Raw genomic sequence first — 19,195 nt, forward strand, 5'->3', positions numbered from 1 at the left:
CACATTCATCTGGGAAAGCAATCCTTGAAGAAGGTCTGAAAGGATGGTGTTGAAGGTAGAGCTGAAGTCCACAAACAGGATCCTAGCATAGATTCTGCAGGACAAAGTGTAGGGCCATGTTGATGGCATCGTCTACAGACCTGTTGGCTCTGTATGCAAACTGCAGGGGGTCCAGGAGGGGGGCCGTGAGGGTCTTAAGATAGGAGAGAACCAGGCGCTCAAAAGACTTCCTGACCAGATGTCAGAGCCACAGGTCTGTAGTCTTTTCGTCCAGTGATCTTTGGCTTCTTGAAAGCTATATATGATATAAAAATTATATAAAAACTGTTAATCAGCAAAAGAAATGATATCATAGTTCTTATAAAGAAAGCCTCTATCAATCAAACACCAGCAGTGTAGCAATGTTGTTCACTTACACTGTATATAAAACACTGATTTTGGCTACATCCAGTTTTTACTGTATTATAAACATTTTTTACCATGAAGAGTAAAGTGTTTGGCATTTTTGTCATTGTTATTGAGCTCAGAGATCAGGCCCAGCCCAGTATCTACCTGGTTATGAGCAAGGAGCTGGAGGTGATAACTCAACAATAACCAGGCCATGCATGCATGGATGGATGCATGGATGGATCAGTTTGTAGGCTGTGTGTGGTCAGCAGCAGGCTGCTGGGTGTGGACCAAGAGGGAAAGCCCAGCATGTGAAACCCATCAGCAGAAGGCCAGAACAAAGGTGCACAGACAAACGCAGCCCAGACACTCAGGCAGGACGAGTAAAATAAATGGCAGCAAACACAGTATGATGTGGTAAAATGTGCTTTCTTTCACAAACAGATAGCACAAACAAGAATCACAAGAATCTCCTTTGTGGTTCTTGTTTTTCTTTTGAGTACATTAATAAAAAGTTGAAATAAAGTGGCAATAAAATTCATGCACTGAAGACCACACGAAACCCTAATTCACCCTACTACCTGTTGCCTTCACATTCCATTTGCATCCCTTGTCCACAGAATCAAAAATGACCCTTCTTCGCTAAAGATCGAACATAAAGCAATTGCATTTTAAATGGAAGCCCATTTTGCATTAAGAAACACTATCAGCAATCAGAAATTGTGTATATCAGAGTTCTCTGTTTTTACTGTCCTGAAAACTGCATTAATTCAGTGGATGCGGTTAGGTTCAAAACAACGTAATATAAGAGGGCAACCAATTCAATCTAAGAGGGATCCAATTTTTATCCATTCATGTACCAGCTACTGGCTTTTTGCTGTTATGTTCTCATATCGCGTGAGAGTTTATTTGCCAGGTGTCAGAAGTCTAATAATAAAGCTCCGGCACAACGTGGTCGAAGTTACCCGCATATCGGATCGGATCATGTCAGTGAAGATCGACGCCGACCCGACCGTCCTACGGATTATCTCCTGCTATGCACCACAGACCAACTGCCCCGACGAGGGGAAGACAGAATTCTGGCGCGCCCTCGACAACCACCTGCAAACGATTAGCCCTGAGGAACACGTGGCGGTAGGCGGCGACCTAAATGGACATGTAGGCAAGGGGAGAGACGGATATCACCGATTCCATGGCGGCCAAGGATTTGGGACCAGAAACGACGAGGGTTGCCGGGTACTGGACTACGCAGAGGCCCACGATCTTGCCGTGACCAACACCTTCTTCAAAAAGAAGCCGGCACACCTCATCACGTACTCCAGCGGCGGCAGAGACACCCAAATCGACTACTGGCTAGTCCGAAGACCCCATCTCAGCCTAGTCACGAACGTAAAAGTCATACCATCAACCAATATTGGCCCTCAACATCGGCTACTTGTGATGGATCTCCGACTCAACCTTGGCCAACGACGACGAAGAACACCAACCACGACGGTGGAGAAGATCAAGTGGTGGCGCCTCCCTGAGGGATCCAATTTTTATCCATTCATGTACCAGCTACTGGCTTTTTGCTGTTATGTTCTCATATCACGTGAGAGTTTATTTGCCAGGTGTCAGAAGTCTAATAATGAATAAAGTTCAGGATATGCTTAAAAACTCACCTCAGTATAGCCGTCATCAGAAGGAAGTGCGCTTCACTGACTCATCAACTTGTCTCAGGCTTTCCACAAAGTTTCACAGTTGACCTTAAAGTAAGATGCTGCAAGCTTACCTTGCAGTGTATTACTTTTTAAGGTCTAAAGACCTTAAAGTGCGCTATAGATTGAAGTGATTTGAACTGACAACAGGGCTAATTCAGCACTTCAAGTTAACATCAATAAAAGTTTTTAAATTTATTCTGATTTCCGTTTGTTTTCATTGCCTGTGCTATCTGTTATTTAGTTCAAATTGTGGGTAGATAATGCTGTGCTGTCATGTGACCTGTTCTCTCATGTGTGCCTTTCTCTTGTTTTGTATGTATTTCTCGTTTGTTATTTATTCCTATTTTATTCCTGCAATTGGTATGGAATTCATTTTTTTAAAAAATTGATCAGTGTTTTGAAATTAGATGTGATGAAGATGTGACCTTAATTTACAAAATCAACATCATGTTGGATTCAATGAGACATGAAACTAGTGCATGAAACAGGTCTCAGTAAATGTTCTCATAGACTGCAATACACTGCCCCCTGCTGGTCATTATAAAGTCTGCAGATGTCATTTGACATGAATGTCATATTTGTGAAACAAAATAAAGGACTCTGTAAAATAAATGAAAATCAAATATTTATATACAGAATATTTATGTACAAATGCTGAAAAAGACATTTGAACAAGATGCACACCCAGTAAAATTAAAAAAAAAGAAAAGTCAGTTTTATCATGTGACTATCATGCTGTCATTTCTGCACAATGCACTTTACACCAGATCAAAATAAAACACTGTGAGGTCGTTCTAACCGGAAGCCCAGAGAGCTTCGACAATGCAGCACAATGCCCTGAAGCATCAGCATCAAAATATACTTCAAGTACCAAAAAGTACTCATTGTGCAGAATGCCCTATTTTTGAATAGCTGGACATTTTAATTACTTTATCACCAGCTGTGACTACAGGTGATAATCAACCATGTTTCATAGGGATGTGACTACATTTAGAAATGTCACGCATTTTTAGGTATAAAGCAAAAGATGCAATGAAATAAATAAGCTATCACATATTAATCCAAATGAATTCACTGAAATACATCTGCACATTTCTGCAGCCTGACTTATTACACACGTGAACACAGTACACATTTGTTTACTGCAAGCTTGTTTCAGAGATGTGATGCAGTTAAATCTGTATGCGTCTGTTTCCTTGTAATGTTAGTAGAGATGGTGAACCTGACACAATCCTGTGTTTGGTGTGAAGGAAACCAGTTAACAGCCGGTTTAGTGAAATTCTCTTGAACTCATGGAAAACTCATCGTCGTCTCGAAGTGAGCAGCTGAAGCGTCCCGTGTGATCAGAGGTCCTCGTCGTCCTCGCTCACCATGACGTCGAGCTCTTTGTCTTTCCGTACGACGCTCTCGGTGATGACCTCCTTGTGCTGCTCCTCCAGCTCACGCAGCTCCGCCTGCAGGCGCTCCAGGTGGAGCACTCGCCGGTTCCTCAGCAGCCGGCTGGGGAATGGGTTCATGTCGTTGAAGGCGATGCTGGTCAGCTTCCTGCATGGACACACGCAGGTGGAAAGGACTCGATCACCAACACAGAGGAACTGGAAACTGATCAGCTTGAGTGTTTCTGTTTTATGCTGCTTGATACTTCAGGTACTGCAGTTTGAGCAGGAAATACTGGACTGACTGGACCACATGTATCCGAGAGCTGCAGATACTTAAAAATCTTTAAATCGTTGTTACTGTGATCAGGGAAATTTAAACTTCTCACAAAATTTCAGTAAAAAGGGTTTGAAGCTCAAAGATTCAACAGCTACATCCGCTACACTTCTGAGAGTGTAACAGCTCGTAGATTAAGGCGGGTGGAGGCGAGTGCGTACCTGGCATTGGAGACGGTCTTTGTGAAGAAGCGTAGGTACTGGTAGATCTCCACGCTGTCGTGAATCTTCAGGATGTCGTCCTCTTTGTATTTGAACAGAGCCAGAGTGTATCTGAAGATCACCTGCAGCACAGACACGCATTTCATAACAGGACACTCACGCCACACAATTAATTGGAAACTTTGAGGAGGTGAGTCATAAATTACTCTTTCAGTTGTGGTGCAGTTGGGCCCTTTACGGTGTGTTCACACCGAACGCGATGGACGCGAATAGAGCGTCAGGTTTACATGTAAAGTCAATGGAAAGGCGCGATGACGCGCGATTGCGGGTCCCGCGAAAATTCGGAAGCAGATTTGCGTCGCGAAAACGCCAAAACGCGTGAAACGCGCGTCAGTGTAGCGCGTCTGGCGCGTTTGACTCGCGAATAAAACCACGCGCGTGAGTTTTTGTGTTGCATTTTGTGCATACGCGCGTTTCGCGTCTACCGCTCGAGTTGGAAAAATCTGAACTCCAGCGTCAAATCGCGCCGCGACAACCAATCAGGAGCCTGGTGACGTGGCTGTTACCTAGGTCAAAGGGGCAGATCCAGCCAAAGCCTTTCATACTTCAATGGAGGGGAAGGCTAATCAATGCGGTAGCAAACAACTCGGAGCTGTACAACACCAGCTGCTTTCAGTACCGAGACAGGAATAAAAAGGACCGAGCTTGGAGGAAGATATGTGAAGAGATCGGGCAACCTGGTAAGTTCATTCATTTCTCTTTTGAAAGTTTTCACTGACCCGGGGAAGCCGCACAAAAGCTAGCAAGCCACCGCTATTTTCCCACTGACGTACAAATACCGTTCTGCTTTTATGCATGTTATCATTTAGGAATATATTTTATTGTTTATTAATAAACAGCACACAGTGGTCCCGCTGTTCATCCGTCACTGCTTTGCTTTTTCGCTGATTTTTTATTGCACAGTACAGCATTGCATTCTGCAGCCTGATTGACAAATCTCCTGCGCTTGCCAAATTTATCACGTTTGGTTTTGATAACCATCGCGTCCAATAGAAAAAACAGCAAAAAAACACCCATAACTATGAGCCTCATTCGGAAATAGACACCTGCACCGTGAGGGAAAAAGGCGCACGAAAGTGGCGGGCAGATGAAGACAAACCGCGGCATAATAATACTTTTACGTTTTGCAATCTACAAAGGTTTGCACTTTGAGAATCAATTGTGAGAACTGTGACCAGGGGCTAGTTATTCTGAGAACCCCTGCAATAAATGAGGGACCACTGTCTACTCTACGATTATTATATCGAACCTGTTAACATTTAATACTGTATTGATAGAACCAACTGATTCTGCAGCAGAGCATCCCCAGTCCCTGAGCTCCTGCTGCTGCACCCACAGATATGTACAGCAAGCACTGATACCTTTTTAGTCGGTGGGATTCCCTTGTGATCACCTTTACTAAATATCTACAACCAATCTGATTATATCCTGTTATTGTTTTTTTTTTTTCTTTCAATGTTGAAATTAAAATCTAGTAGCAGCCTTCTCATTTCTTTGCGTTTTGTGCTGTTTTACAGGCCCACAGAGGAGGACGGCTCCGAGGCAGATGAGGGACGGGTCCCAGGACGGTCCATCGGCGGTGGAGCTGGCCATCCTGGAGTCCCTGAAGAGGCCACACCAGTCTCCAATGGAGCATTTCCTCCTCAGCCTTGTTCCTGCTCTGGAGAGCAGCTGGTCCTTTTTATTCCTGTCTCTCTGTAAATTCTTATATTTTATATATTTATGTTTAATGTTTTTCTGTTTGAGACTTTTAATATTATTTCAAATAAATGTTTATAATGACTAATGTCTCAGTTCTACTACACAGCAAATGTTGGCACACGACTTGACAAATGTAGAATTTATTTCATATTATACTAATGACAAAATATACTGATACAGTGGGATGCAGAAGTTTGGGCAACCTTGTTAATAGACATTATTTTCCTGTATAAATTGTTGGTTGTTACAATAAAAAATGTCAGTTAAATATCATACAGGAGACACACACAGTGATATTTGAGAAGTGAAAAGAAGTTTACTGGATTTACAGAAAGTGTGCAATAATTGTTTAAACAAAATCAAGCAGGTGCATCAATTTGGGCACCACAAAAAAGAAATGAAATGAATATTTAGTGTATATCAATGTGTGTGTCTCCTATATGATATATGGGGTGCCTTTGTCTGGATGTGCTTCCCATCCAGAGCTGCACAGCACAGAGGAAAGTTCCAGCGCTCCTGGAATCCCTCTGTGATGGACCGCCAGTCTCCAGGTGAAGGCACAGCCATGAAGTCGTCCACTAGACAGTCCCAGATGGACGTCGCTGCCTGGGGGGTGATCTGGCTCACCGTGGACACACCGACTCTGAAACTGAACGCGATGGTCCTGAAGGAGTCCCCGGTGACAAGGAACCTGGACAAAATTGTTCAAAATCAGTATTATGTGTACTGCAGTTACAAAATACATCATTCAAATTCCAAAATACTTTTGTGATGTCAGATTTAAATCACAAAACATGAATCTTACATAAAACCTTTTGTAATTATAAGGATAATTACAAAATGTATATTAGATAATATCTAAAACAGTTGTGTTTTGTTTTAACTTTAACATATCATAATTTGATTGGTAGCAACTTTCACAACTACAGTGAGCCAATCACTCATAATTCCTAAACATGTCAATCAGGTAGGAATGAAGTGAGACATTAATAGAAATAAAGAGTTGTATGTTGACATGTAGCCCTTTCCTTGCTTAAATCATTAATATTTTTGAAAAATTAATCTGTGATAAGACATAGCTTATCAAGATAGAACCATGTAACTAGAGATGAACCAAACTGTTCACAGTTTTATCTAACTCTGTTTTAATAAAGGCTGTGACCCCTGCTATAGAGTCTGACAGCTGCAGGGATTATATACAAATATTCAACTATCCCAGAATTAAACCAGGTCTAAATAAAAAGGAGTGAGTATCACTACAAAGGTTAACTCAGTGGTCCTAATGCTACAGTTTGATATCAGCAAACACCGAGCGCATACGTTGATGTGACACCACAGCCATGCTATCATTCAAACACTGATAACAGCATAAATCGAATTAAATCGGGACTTGATGAGAGCTTCTGAGTATCACTAGAAATATTATAAAGAGTCGTCTCTGTACCACAGTTTGCTTTCAGTAAACACCGACAGCATTCACTGTTAGCATAGCACATCCATGTTAGCAGTGTATAACTGGATGGATTAGCATATTAGCACAGATATCAATAAAGGACTACCGTATTAAATAGTTTTACTAACCTCAGGCAGACGGACAGGCGCTCTGCAGGTGGGATTGAGCGTCTGTAGTTGGTGTCTAGGCGGGCAATGCTGGGACCGACGAGGGAAAGCAGGTCCTCAAACTGGCCGACGGTGATAGCGCTGGAATCGGCCGTCATCCAGGCGCAGCTCCTGGAGCAAGTGGTGAAACTCACCAAACTGCTCATGCCTCTGGAGGACCTGATGGACCCAGGTACGGCGAGGACGTCTTTTACGCTGCTGCTCTGCTCTCCACAGTACATAGAGAAGGGAGACTCTCTCTTCAAGTGCTAGCTCGATAGCTGCCATCTTGCAAAGATACCGGTCTGGCACAACTCCCTCCCACATTCCTCCCACATTTCCGGTTCACGCGCGTCATAATATCATATTTTGACGCGCGATGGATTTTTCTTGGACACGTGTTGAGACGCGAATGTACACGCGTCAAATTAGGGGCGTTTGGGGCGTTTTATTCGCGTCCATCGCGTTCCTCATTACAGCTCTGATCGATTTCCAATAAGCCACTTGGTTCCTCAGTTGCCAGATAATATTAACTTACTTGGTAGTTGAGCTTTAAGTTTAAATTAAACTTTTGGGTTGGATCTACGTGGCTGAAGCTGTTGTCAGCATTTATCCCTGTGTGGTATATATTTCTGTGTCTGAACTGTGATTTTATTTCCTGAGACAAACGATGTAAAAGCTGTGCTGCATTTGTCACATTGCAGAAACAAGCCCAAAGCCATTGTCCCGCTCATCGTCTGGATTTACGCTGCTTGTGGTAGACTGTGAGGTCGTTACTAGAATGATCTGCTTTCCCACTCCTATTTCATGTCACATGACAGTTCCCCATGCTTAGTAAACAATGTCTTATTACTCCTAAAATGTAAATAAAGACATCTAAAGGTGAAAACAAAATCATTTTTGTTTCCATGGACACTACTGTGGTGCATTCAAGTGTTGTCTGCATTTCTGTCATGGTGTGTTCGGGTGTATGGTACCTTGGTACCCTCATACAGGAAGGCGTCCCACAGAGGCATCAGGATGTCGCTGGGCAGACTCTCCACAAAAACCACCAGGAACCAGTTGAAGGTGACCAGAGAGACGTCAATGTTGTGATCCTCAAAGTGAGATGCCAGGCGAGGAAGCTTCTCCGCCATGAAGTCCTTTAGCACGCGCTGGTCCGCCTGAGCACAAAGACTCACAGAGATCAGCCTCACTGATCACTAAAACAGATCACAGCAGGCAAGCAGGTGAGTGTGTCTGCTGACCTGAGAGGCCACCAGATTCTTGGTGTAGTAGTCCTGAGGCATGATGGCTTCCACCACTGCCACCAGACACCAGAAGGCGTCTTCGTCACTTTGGAGGACCAGCAGAGCGAGGGCCGCTAACCTGTGGACATTGATGGAAGGTGAGGTTCTGCCTGGAAGGCGGGTCCACATAAGAACTCAGATATAATATTTATACTTTTGTTCTGACCTGTTGAGTACCTGGCAGTAGCCAATGGCAGGGTTATGCCCGGAGAAGGCCAGAAGGATGCGGCGGAGCTGCTGGAGGGCGGGGCTGGACGGCGAGGAGAAGTGCTGATTGGTCGTCAGGGTTCGGTGAAGGTCCAGCTGGACCTGCCTGGAGGCAGGATTAGGAGCTGTCCGACTCTTCTCACACAGCTGGAAACAGAACAGGATTACTGAGTGCTCGCCAGCATTCCCAACAGGAAGGAGGAGGAGCCAACTGTGCTCAGGTGCGGATAAAGCACTCTGTTGGCAGAGGTATGAAAATGCGCAGTAAAATCTAACGTGCATAGCTAACTTCATCAACGACATTTTGGGAGGAATAATCACACATCAGCCCTCGGCCATTTTTTGATGAACGCATACGCCCCCTAGAGCGCGCTAACTTTATTAACAGCCACACAAATGTAAAGCACACATCAAACATAAATAAACCATTTGACTGTCTCCATAATTGAGAGCATTTTCTCTTCTTATTTCAACACCCCCACTTGCTCTCATATTATGATGCTCTTAAGTAAACAAAAAAAACAACAAACAAAAGGTTTCTTCCTCAGTACTGTATACATGTTCGTATACCATGTTAATGCCCAAACATAAACTTCTCAAACTTGAACAGCTTAACTTTTGTTGCAGGCTTTGTCATTACATCTGCAACCATCTCTTCTGTTGAACAATAATCCAGAGTTATTTTTCCTGCACTCACAGTTGATCTCACAAAGTTGTACTTTATGTCAACATGTTTACATCTCTGTCTCGTCACAGGATTCTTCGCCAACGCAATTGCACCCTGATTATCTTCATGAACTTTTGGCGGTGCATATTTTTGTCCATCAATACCTTGTAACAGTTGCATTAGGTACAAAACTTCTTGTAGGGTCGCAGCTAAAGCCATGTACTCCGCTTCACAGGTAGATAATGCAACAGTAGGTTGTCTTTTGGTTTTCCATGAGATTAAAGGACCATCTACAGACAAGCTTATGGAATAACCAGTTGTACTCCGTCTGTCTGTTACATCAGCTGCCCAATCAGCATCGCTGTATGCCCACAACCTCAGTTCTTTGTTGTCACATTTCCTGTAACACAGTTCTTTCTCGGTTGTCCCTTTCAGATACCTCAGTACTAGAGCAGGGCGATATGGCCAAAAATATTTATCACGATATATATTTGAAAATTTGCGATAACGATATAACTGACGATATAATTGATGCGAGACAAAATACAACTCCACAACATTACTAGCGCAAAAAGAAAACCTTCCATTTATTTTCACTTAAATAAGAAGCTGGTTTTTATGTACATTAAAGCTTTATAAAAATGTAACAGTGCAAATACAAATTCCTTGCTGAAAGTTTAACCAAAAGGCATTTCCAGTAGAAATGGGCTGACATATCCTGAGCATAACCATATATAATATCCACTGAAGTTAAAAAGAGGTGCTTTGCAAAATTAAACTGCAGTATGCAATACGTATTTTTCGGACCATAAGGTGCACGGGATTATAAGGCACATCAAGCGAAACAAAGCAGTCAGATAAATCAAACTTTATTAAACTCATTCTTCTTGCTTCCTCCACTTCTGTACCATTGATTCATTAATGTTGAATTCTCTGGCAGCTGCTCTATTCCCATGTTGTTGCAGTATATTAATGACTAACCTCGTATTGTGGATGGATTATCTCAGTTGTTCTCCTGACTGAAGTTTGGTCTGTTTACAGCACCCTGCCATGCGATTGCATTTGTCTCTAACCATGAGGAACCTTAACGTTAACTTTTATAAGTGGAAAAGTGTTAGTGTTCGTCCTCCAGCTTCCCTGTTTATGTTATGCTAACATAGCTGTGTCGCTAGCGATTACGTAGCACATCATTATATACCAGCTAGCCCAACTTCAGTAACCCTACAAACGTCACTGCTGTTTAGTTTCCTGTCTTCATTTATGTTGGAAGTGATAGCAGAGCTGTACGTTTGATTTTTTTCAGAAATCTCTCCGTCAGAACATGCAATATCATGCTTAGGTAACTAGCGAGCTAACTTCCGCTAGCTTCCCGCTAACTTCTAACTCTGTTAAATGTAATAAATTTTGTTTTAATGGATGCCTGGAAGTTAAACTTCATAGTTACACCTGGTAAAGCAGCAATGCTGATCGTTTTATTAAAGTTGCAGTGTTCGTTTGAACTGAAGTATTAAGGAGTTTAGGACCCAGATTACTCCCAGATTTAAGAGCATCTTAGTCCGACAAATACGACAATAACGACGGCCGCTTGCATGTTCTGCAAAAAAATGTGCTTTGTCGTGTATCTGACGGACAAACACCAAACCAGTTCCACATCACTGAAGTTGCACCATTTTTACAAACCAATTCTGGTTCATCTGTTTCACTCAACAATCGGCCGTGTGCGTATGAAAACAAAGGCACTGCGCATGCGCGTTTTACTCATATTCTATCGCGATATTTCATTTTCCTATTGTTGCCTAACATTATACCGGTATTACCGTGAACGGTATAATATGGCCCAGCCCTACTCAGTACATGTTTTACTGTAGTCCATTTGTCTTCAGTTGGCTCAGTAAAGTACTGTGAAAGTTTACTGACTATAAAACTCAAGTCCGGTCTTGTGCATGTAGCCAAATAGATCAGACTACCAACTGCCTCTCTGTACCTTTTGACATCACTCATCTTTTCTGCATCATCAGCATAGTTCAGTTTTTGCTCACAAGGTGTCTGTCTTTCTTTACAATCCTGCATGTTGAATCTTTCAAGTATTTTTTCCACATATTGTTTTTGTGACATTTTTACACAGTTATCACTCTGGTCAAAATCTATACCAATGAAATGTCTCAGTTTACCCAAATCCTTCATTTTGAATTTTGCTGCAAGCATTTTCTTCACAACAGTTAGTTCACTTTCATCACTAGCAGCAATGATCAGGTCATCTACCCATACAATCAGAATCACCTTCTTATTTTCTGTCATTTTTGTGTAAACACAATGGTCAGCGGGGTTTTGCACAAAGTTGTTCTCACTCAGATATTCATGCAACAACTTGTTCCAATTCCGGCCTGATTGTTTTAGCCCATATAGCGACTTTTTCAACTTGCACACCAGTTTTTCATTTGTGTCGGATTTTACCTCATAACCCTCAGGTTGTTCCATGAATACCTCACAATCTATTGGTGCATGAAGATAGGCAGCTTTAACATCCATCTGGTGTAAAAGCATGTTTTCTTGTGCTGCCTTTTGCATCAACACTCTGATACTAGTCAGGTTAGCAGTAGGGGAAAATGTTTCTTCATAATCCACACCTATCCTCTGACTATATCCTTTAGCAACATAACGTGCCTTGTACTTCTCAGATCCATCAACATTGTTTTTGACTGCGTACACCCATCTACCCCCCACTGTCTTCTTACCCTCAGGCAAAGTGGTTAAGGTAAATGTGTCATTTTCTCTTAGTGATTGCATCTCTTCATCCATTGCACTGACCCATTTCTCTGAGTTAGATGAAGTTATTGCTTCCTTGAATGTTTGGGGAATGTTACACATTGCTCTGTAACAATAATCCATGTTTGTAAGTACTTGATCACAATCCTCCTTATCAGTAACATATTCACTTAAATACCCAGGCCTCTTTCTCACTCTGGAAGGATACCTTGCAGCCTCGCAGTCGAGTTCATTCTCCTGTGACTGGCTGCTCATCTCAGACATGCTTACTGGGATCTGTTCCTGAGTATCTGTGTGTTCTGTACTCACATCAGTCTGTTCTCTGGTCTTGGTGAACCTGTTTGGTGTCTCAAAGTCACCCTCATCATCTGGCACCTTGTCAGTCTGTGTTTGTCTCTCTACTCTTGTTTTAGTCTCAAACTTCACCAGTCTATGCTTCTGTACTTTCCCACTGCCCGGGTAGTAGACCATATAAGCTGGACTGTTCTTGTCATATCCAACAAAAATTCCTTTCTCACACCTTGAGTCTAGTTTTCTCTTGTTCTGCCTGTAGGCATAACACACTGACCCAAATGTCTGCATCCTGGAAAGGTTTGGCCTTCTTCCTGTCAGCATTAAATATGGTGTCTGTTCTGTGCGTCTGTTAAAACATCTATTCCTCACTACAGCTGCTGTTTGCACTGCGTAAGTCCACAACTCTTTAGGTAACTGTTTCTCTATTAACATACACCTGGCCATATCAAAAAGAGTACGCCAATTGCGTTCTGCAGTACCATTTTGGTGTGGTGAGTATGGTGCTGAGGTCTCATGCCTGATTCCATTTTTGCTAAGGAGTGCCTGATACTCATTTCCCATAAACTCTGTTCCATTGTCAGACCTGATACATTTAACTTGCCCATACGGGGCTGTATCAGCCAAAAACTTCTGTGTTGCTTTTGCTGTGTCACTCTTATTTTTCAGAAAATACACAAACACTGCACTGGAATAGTCATCAGTGAATGATAGTGCAAATCTATATCCATCTCTGGACTCTGAGTCTACTGGACCAGCTAGATCTGTGTGTACCAGCTCTAAGGCGGTTTTGGCTCGTGCATCAGGGTCCCTGTTTCTAGTTTGAACAAACTTTCCCTGTGTGCACACTTCACAATGCAAGACAGATTTGTCTGTTTTTCCTTTGATTGCCATACCATCAACAACCCCCTGTAATTTCTGAATGTCATCATAATTACAGTGACCAAGAATTTCATGCCATGTTTGCATGTCATAGCAACCCTTACACTGGTCTTTACCTTCAGTGTTTACTGTTTGTAGGTAGTACAGTCTGTTGTACTCATATATTGGGAACCTTGTACCGTCTTTGTGTCGCAGGGTGTCTTTTCCTTGCTTGAAGATCATAGTTGCTCCATTTGAGGTAGCTGCTTTCACAGAGAAGATGTCTTGTGGATACGATGGGATGTACAGTGCCTGTTTCAAGGTTGTTTTGTGGCACTGCCCCCTGCTGTCCATCAAGCAAAACTCTGCCTCCCCTCTTTGCTCTGCAACTCCAGTGCACTTGGTGCCGTCAGCCAACTCTAGGTAGTGTGACTTGGGCTAGAAACTTTACATGTGCTGAATGCAGGTCAGCTTTGAAAGTTTATGAGACGTTAATAAGTGCGCCTTCTCCTCTCAGGACATTACGTCTGTGACGGCGTTCACCAGATGAGCGGAAGAGACGACGTCACAGACAGCCGGCTCACGTACGATGACGAGTTGGTCTGCCAGACCACGTGTGAGTCTGTGTGTGAGCAGCGGCAGAGAACAGCTTACCTGCTATTCTATAAAAGACAGGTGACGTCTCCCAGCAAACAGTCAGCATGTCTGTGCAAATATTCAGTGTAACTTGTAGAAAAACCCTCACACTCAGTTTATTTGTGTTTTTCTTTTTCTATTTCTTACTTTCTTTGCCGCACTAGAAAGGCAGCAGAGTCGGGACTCAGATCTGCAGCAACACCTTCATTGTTATTGTTATTATTGTTGTTAGTACTGTTGTTGTTATGATTGATATTGTTACTGTTATGATCAGTTTTATTATTATTATTATCATTATTAATTTTTTAATACATTTGTTTATCTTTATTATTATTAGTAGTAGTAATGTTGTTGTTTATGTTGTTATTGTTATTATTATTACTGGTATTTTTGAAACTATTATTATTATTTTGTTGTTATTGTCATTATTAGTAGAAGTAGTATTAGTTATATCATTTTTATATCAGCCTGGAGTGAACAACATGAAAGCATGGATCCATCCTCCCTCACATTCACAATTCAGGCTGCTGGTGTAATCGTGCGGGGGATATTTTCCTGGTACACTTTGGGACCTTTAAATGCTACAGTCTGAGTATTGTTATGACCACAGTGTACCCTCTTCTGATGGCTGAAAGTAAAAGGGGGTCCAGTACCGGTTCCGGTACCAGGCCTACTGACAATTTAACATAATGTAAAATGGTAACATCGTAAACATAATGTTACAATTTAACATAATGTAAATGGTAACATTGTAAACAGAATGTTACCATTTAACACAATGTAAAATGGTAACATTGTAAACAGAATGTTACCATTTAACATAATGTAAAATGGTAACATTGTAAACAGAATGTTACCATTTAACATAATGTTAAATGGTAACATTGTAAACAGAATGTTACCATTTAACACAATGTAAAATGGTAACATTGTAAACAGAATGTTACCATTTAACATAATGTTAAATGGTAACATTGTAAACAGAATGTTACCATTTAACACAATGTTAAATGGTAACATTGTAAACAGAATGTTACCATTTAACACAATGTAAAATGGTAACATTGTAAACAGAATGTTACCATTTAACACAATGTAAAATGGTAACATTGTAAACAGAATGTTGCCATTTAACATTATGTTAAATATAACTAACGGATTTACTTTACCAAATGGACCATCCCGGCCTTGCCGTATTGGTCTATTTGATTCACCTTTGTTTTTATTGTTTATTTTATTTTCACTTGCTACACATAGGACAGACATGACTGGGGGAAAGAAAGGGGAGAAAGAAAGAGGGAAAGAAAAACAGCAGGGAAGAGGAATGGTGATAAAGGGCAAAAAACAAAAACCAACAAAACAAACAGACAAAAAATATATATATCAGTCACTTCAACTCAAAGAAGTCCAGACGCTTTTCTTTCCAAGCTCCTTTGACTGACTGTTAGGACAACTTATTTATTGCAAGCATGCAGTACAAGAATAACTCGATGTTTCTGACTTTGCATTACGAATTGTTTACCCACTGACAAACATTTCAAATGAAATTAAATTAAAAAACAATTTGTGGTAACCTGATTTTAATTCAAAAAGAATCATTAACAACACTTCTTGTAATGGTGTCAAAATCAGCCCAACTTTTATTTTCAAATGCAAAAAGTAAAAGAAAATGAGCCAACATACTGGACACATATAATTGTCAATATAATTGTTTATAAACAATTATACTGTCATCATTGTTACAGATATGGAAACTTTATTAACAATTTGTCCAAGTAAAAAAATGCCCTGCTAATTGTTGGGGTTTTCTCTCCTCTAGCCCTTTCCTTTAAGCTCTTCTTTACATCCCCCCAACCCCACCTTTTCTTTTTTCTTAATAATATAACAATAAAAACAATTGGCTGCATTTTAAATGTGTCAGATCAATGTCTTTATTCAAGAATACAAGAAATGGTAATAGCTGCATGTGTGTTTGTGTGTGTGCATAATATGCATACTTTACTTGTTGGATCCAAATCCCACAAGGAATCAAATAAAACAAGAAGACAAACAAAAACAAAACAAAAATATATTTCTCTCCCTTCCCAGGTCAGGTTCACAAAAGCATTGCAGCTCTTTATTCCTCTTGTACAGCTCCAGAGTCTGTCAGCCAAAAAGAAACTACTGAGGTTCCAACACCCAGTGTTTCTGTAAACACAGATGAAAATGAACAGTCATCCACATCTAAAAGATTTGTAGATTCGAGGGACTGGTATAATACATCTAGTACATCTTTGTTTAAACCTCAGAACACAAAAAGGGAACAAACCATTGTATACAGATTTAAAAGTGCGCAAAGCAACGAACAGTCACCCTCTGAAACAGCTGAGGTTATCACAACCATTGTTTCTGTAAATACACAGGAACAGTCACCCACCTCAAAAAGATTAGTATATTCAAGGGACCAGTGTATCTACTCTGGTCAAAAGAATCCATGCTTCGTACTGATGTCCACAATTCTTTTTTATTCCTCTCACAATCATGGAGCACCGTGAAAACTAGAAACGAGTAAAATAATATCAATAGCACATATGACATCCATCTCAGCCACTTATTTCTTTTCACAAGGTGCACAAGTGCTTAACAAATAACAGCATAATGTTTTTACCGTGTACGCCTTGTAAAACCAGTAGTAGAAAAGTTGTAGGTTCGTGCTCTTGTGGGGGAGACGTATGTTATCCACCACCTCGATAGCTAGCCGAGAGTTCGAGGGTCACTAGAGCCGCCGAGAACGCATGAACTACTTACGGTAGGACGTTTTGCCAAAGTAAGACGTTTTGTCAGAACACCGAGTCCTCAGGAGGATGCAGCCCATGAATTTGGACACGATCTCAGATGCACTTCTGGTGTTGTCATGGCAACCCACACAAACATTTCAGCGTCAGCTACAATGAGGCGGAGCCCTTACTGAAACACTGAGCTCAGGTAGAGTGAAAGACAACATTTTTCCGCATCCAAAACAGCAGCGCTGTTCCTGTGACCTCTAGTAAAGCCTCTACTTGGGAAAAGGGAGTCTTTCATCAAAGCATCCTGCAGAAGTTGAATAAAAATATGCAAATGTTTAAATGATGCAACTTAATGAAGGCTGACAGCAGTTGTACTATTTTACATTGCAGCGAACAGGGGTGACCATTATTTTCAACGTTTTTCCAGCATTTTTCACATTGAAAGTGAAATAATATAAATAATGTCTCAATTAAATTGCGTTAATATTTAAAAATACAAAAACTACAGCTTTGTTCACAAGCCAATAAAAATGTACTTGGGCCAGTGGTAAATGAAAATAACACTTATTCAGCACCTGGTTGTTGCGGCTGCATCAGGACGCCAGATGTTCAGCCTCCATCCTGTAGGCAGACTTATCCCCGTCTGAGAGGAGTCCAATAATGGTGGTGTCATCTGCAAGCTTAATTAATTTGACAGACTGGTGGTTGGAGGTGCGGCAGTTGGTGTACAGGGAGAAGGGCATAGAAGAAAGAACACAGCCCTGAGGGGAGCTCGTGCTGATGGTCCGGGAGTCCAAGACATTCTTCCCCAGCCTCACTGGTTGCTTCCTGTCCGTCAGGAAGTCAGTGATCCACCGGCAGATGGGATCAGGCACATTCATCTGGGAAAGCAATCCTTGAAGAAGGTCTGAAAGGATGGTGTTGAAGGTAGAGCTGAAGTCCACAAACAGGATCCTAGCATAGATTCTGCAGGACAAAGTGTAGGGCCATGTTGATGGCATCGTCTACAGACCTGTTGGCTCTGTATGCAAACTGCAGGGGGTCCAGGAGGGGGGCCGTGAGGGTCTTAAGATAGGAGAGAACCAGGCGCTCAAAAGACTTCCTGACCAGATGTCAGAGCCACAGGTCTGTAGTCTTTTCGTCCAGTGATCTTTGGCTTCTTGAAAGCTATATATGATATAAAAATTATATAAAAACTGTTAATCAGCAAAAGAAATGATATCATAGTTCTTATAAAGAAAGCCTCTATCAATCAAACACCAGCAGTGTAGCAATGTTGTTCACTTACACTGTATATAAAACACTGATTTTGGCTACATCCAGTTTTTACTGTATTATAAACATTTTTTACCATGAAGAGTAAAGTGTTTGGCATTTTTGTCATTGTTATTGAGCTCAGAGATCAGGCCCAGCCCAGTATCTACCTGGTTATGAGCAAGGAGCTGGAGGTGATAACTCAACAATAACCAGGCCATGCATGCATGGATGGATGCATGGATGGATCAGTTTGTAGGCTGTGTGTGGTCAGCAGCAGGCTGCTGGGTGTGGACCAAGAGGGAAAGCCCAGCATGTGAAACCCATCAGCAGAAGGCCAGAACAAAGGTGCACAGACAAACGCAGCCCAGACACTCAGGCAGGACGAGTAAAATAAATGGCAGCAAACACAGTATGATGTGGTAAAATGTGCTTTCTTTCACAAACAGATAGCACAAACAAGAATCACAAGAATCTCCTTTGTGGTTCTTGTTTTTCTTTTGAGTACATTAATAAAAAGTTGAAATAAAGTGGCAATAAAATTCATGCACTGAAGACCACACGAAACCCTAATTCACCCTACTACCTGTTGCCTTCACATTCCATTTGCATCCCTTGTCCACAGAATCAAAAATGACCCTTCTTCACTAAAGATCGAACATAAAGCAATTGCATTTTAAATGGAAGCCCATTTTGCATTAAGAAACACTATCAGCAATCAGAAATTGTGTATATCAGAGTTCTCTGTTTTTACTGTCCTGAAAACTGCATTAATTCAGTGGATGCGGTTAGGTGCAAAACAACGTAATATAAGAGGGCAACCAATTCAATCTAAGAGGGATCCAATTTTTATCCATTCATGTACCAGCTACTGGCTTTTTGCTGTTATGTTCTCATATCGCGTGAGAGTTTATTTGCCAGGTGTCAGAAGTCTAATAATGAATAAAGTTCAGGATATGCTTAAAAACTCACCTCAGTATAGCCGTCATCAGAAGGAAGTGCGCTTCACTGACTCATCAACTTGTCTCAGGCTTTCCACAAAGTTTCACAGTTGACCTTAAAGTAAGATGCTGCAAGCTTACCTTGCAGTGTATTCCTTTTCAAGGTCTAAAGACCTTAAAGTGCGCTATAGATTGAA

At 41.4% G+C, this 19,195-nt stretch overlaps 2 protein-coding genes and 1 long non-coding RNA gene across 3 annotated transcripts; 1 reads left to right on the forward strand and 2 right to left on the reverse strand.

The window, feature by feature from the left end:
* Positions 1-3,430: 3,430 nt before the first annotated feature.
* Positions 3,431-12,832, reverse strand: LOC147337345 (TBC1 domain family member 2A-like). The gene is made up of 6 exons (XM_086264387.1): positions 12,446-12,832; positions 8,777-8,964; positions 8,569-8,689; positions 8,299-8,484; positions 3,962-4,083; positions 3,431-3,632 (listed from the first exon to the last, which is right to left on the reverse strand). The coding sequence occupies exons 1-6, from the start codon at positions 12,830-12,832 to the stop codon at positions 3,431-3,433; spliced, it is 1,206 nt and encodes a 401-aa protein (XP_086120513.1).
* LOC147337346 (uncharacterized) lies at positions 4,204-5,807 on the forward strand. The gene is made up of 2 exons (XR_015130754.1): positions 4,204-4,701; positions 5,539-5,807. It is a non-coding gene; the product is annotated as an uncharacterized LOC147337346 (long non-coding RNA).
* Positions 5,867-7,578, reverse strand: LOC147337347 (uncharacterized). The gene is made up of 2 exons (XM_086303966.1): positions 7,304-7,578; positions 5,867-6,413 (listed from the first exon to the last, which is right to left on the reverse strand). The coding sequence occupies exons 1-2, from the start codon at positions 7,561-7,563 to the stop codon at positions 6,143-6,145; spliced, it is 531 nt and encodes a 176-aa protein (XP_086160092.1). The 5' UTR covers positions 7,564-7,578; the 3' UTR covers positions 5,867-6,142.
* Positions 12,833-19,195: the final 6,363 nt, after the last annotated feature.

Source organism: Aulonocara sp. 'chitande type north' Nkhata Bay, linkage group LG2 (assembly GCF_057382095.1).
Source record: "Aulonocara sp. 'chitande type north' Nkhata Bay isolate Kocher_YH1m ecotype deep benthic linkage group LG2, A_spYH_male_GT1.1, whole genome shotgun sequence".
In the NCBI taxonomy this organism is placed as follows: domain Eukaryota; kingdom Metazoa; phylum Chordata; class Actinopteri; order Cichliformes; family Cichlidae; genus Aulonocara; species Aulonocara sp. 'chitande type north' Nkhata Bay.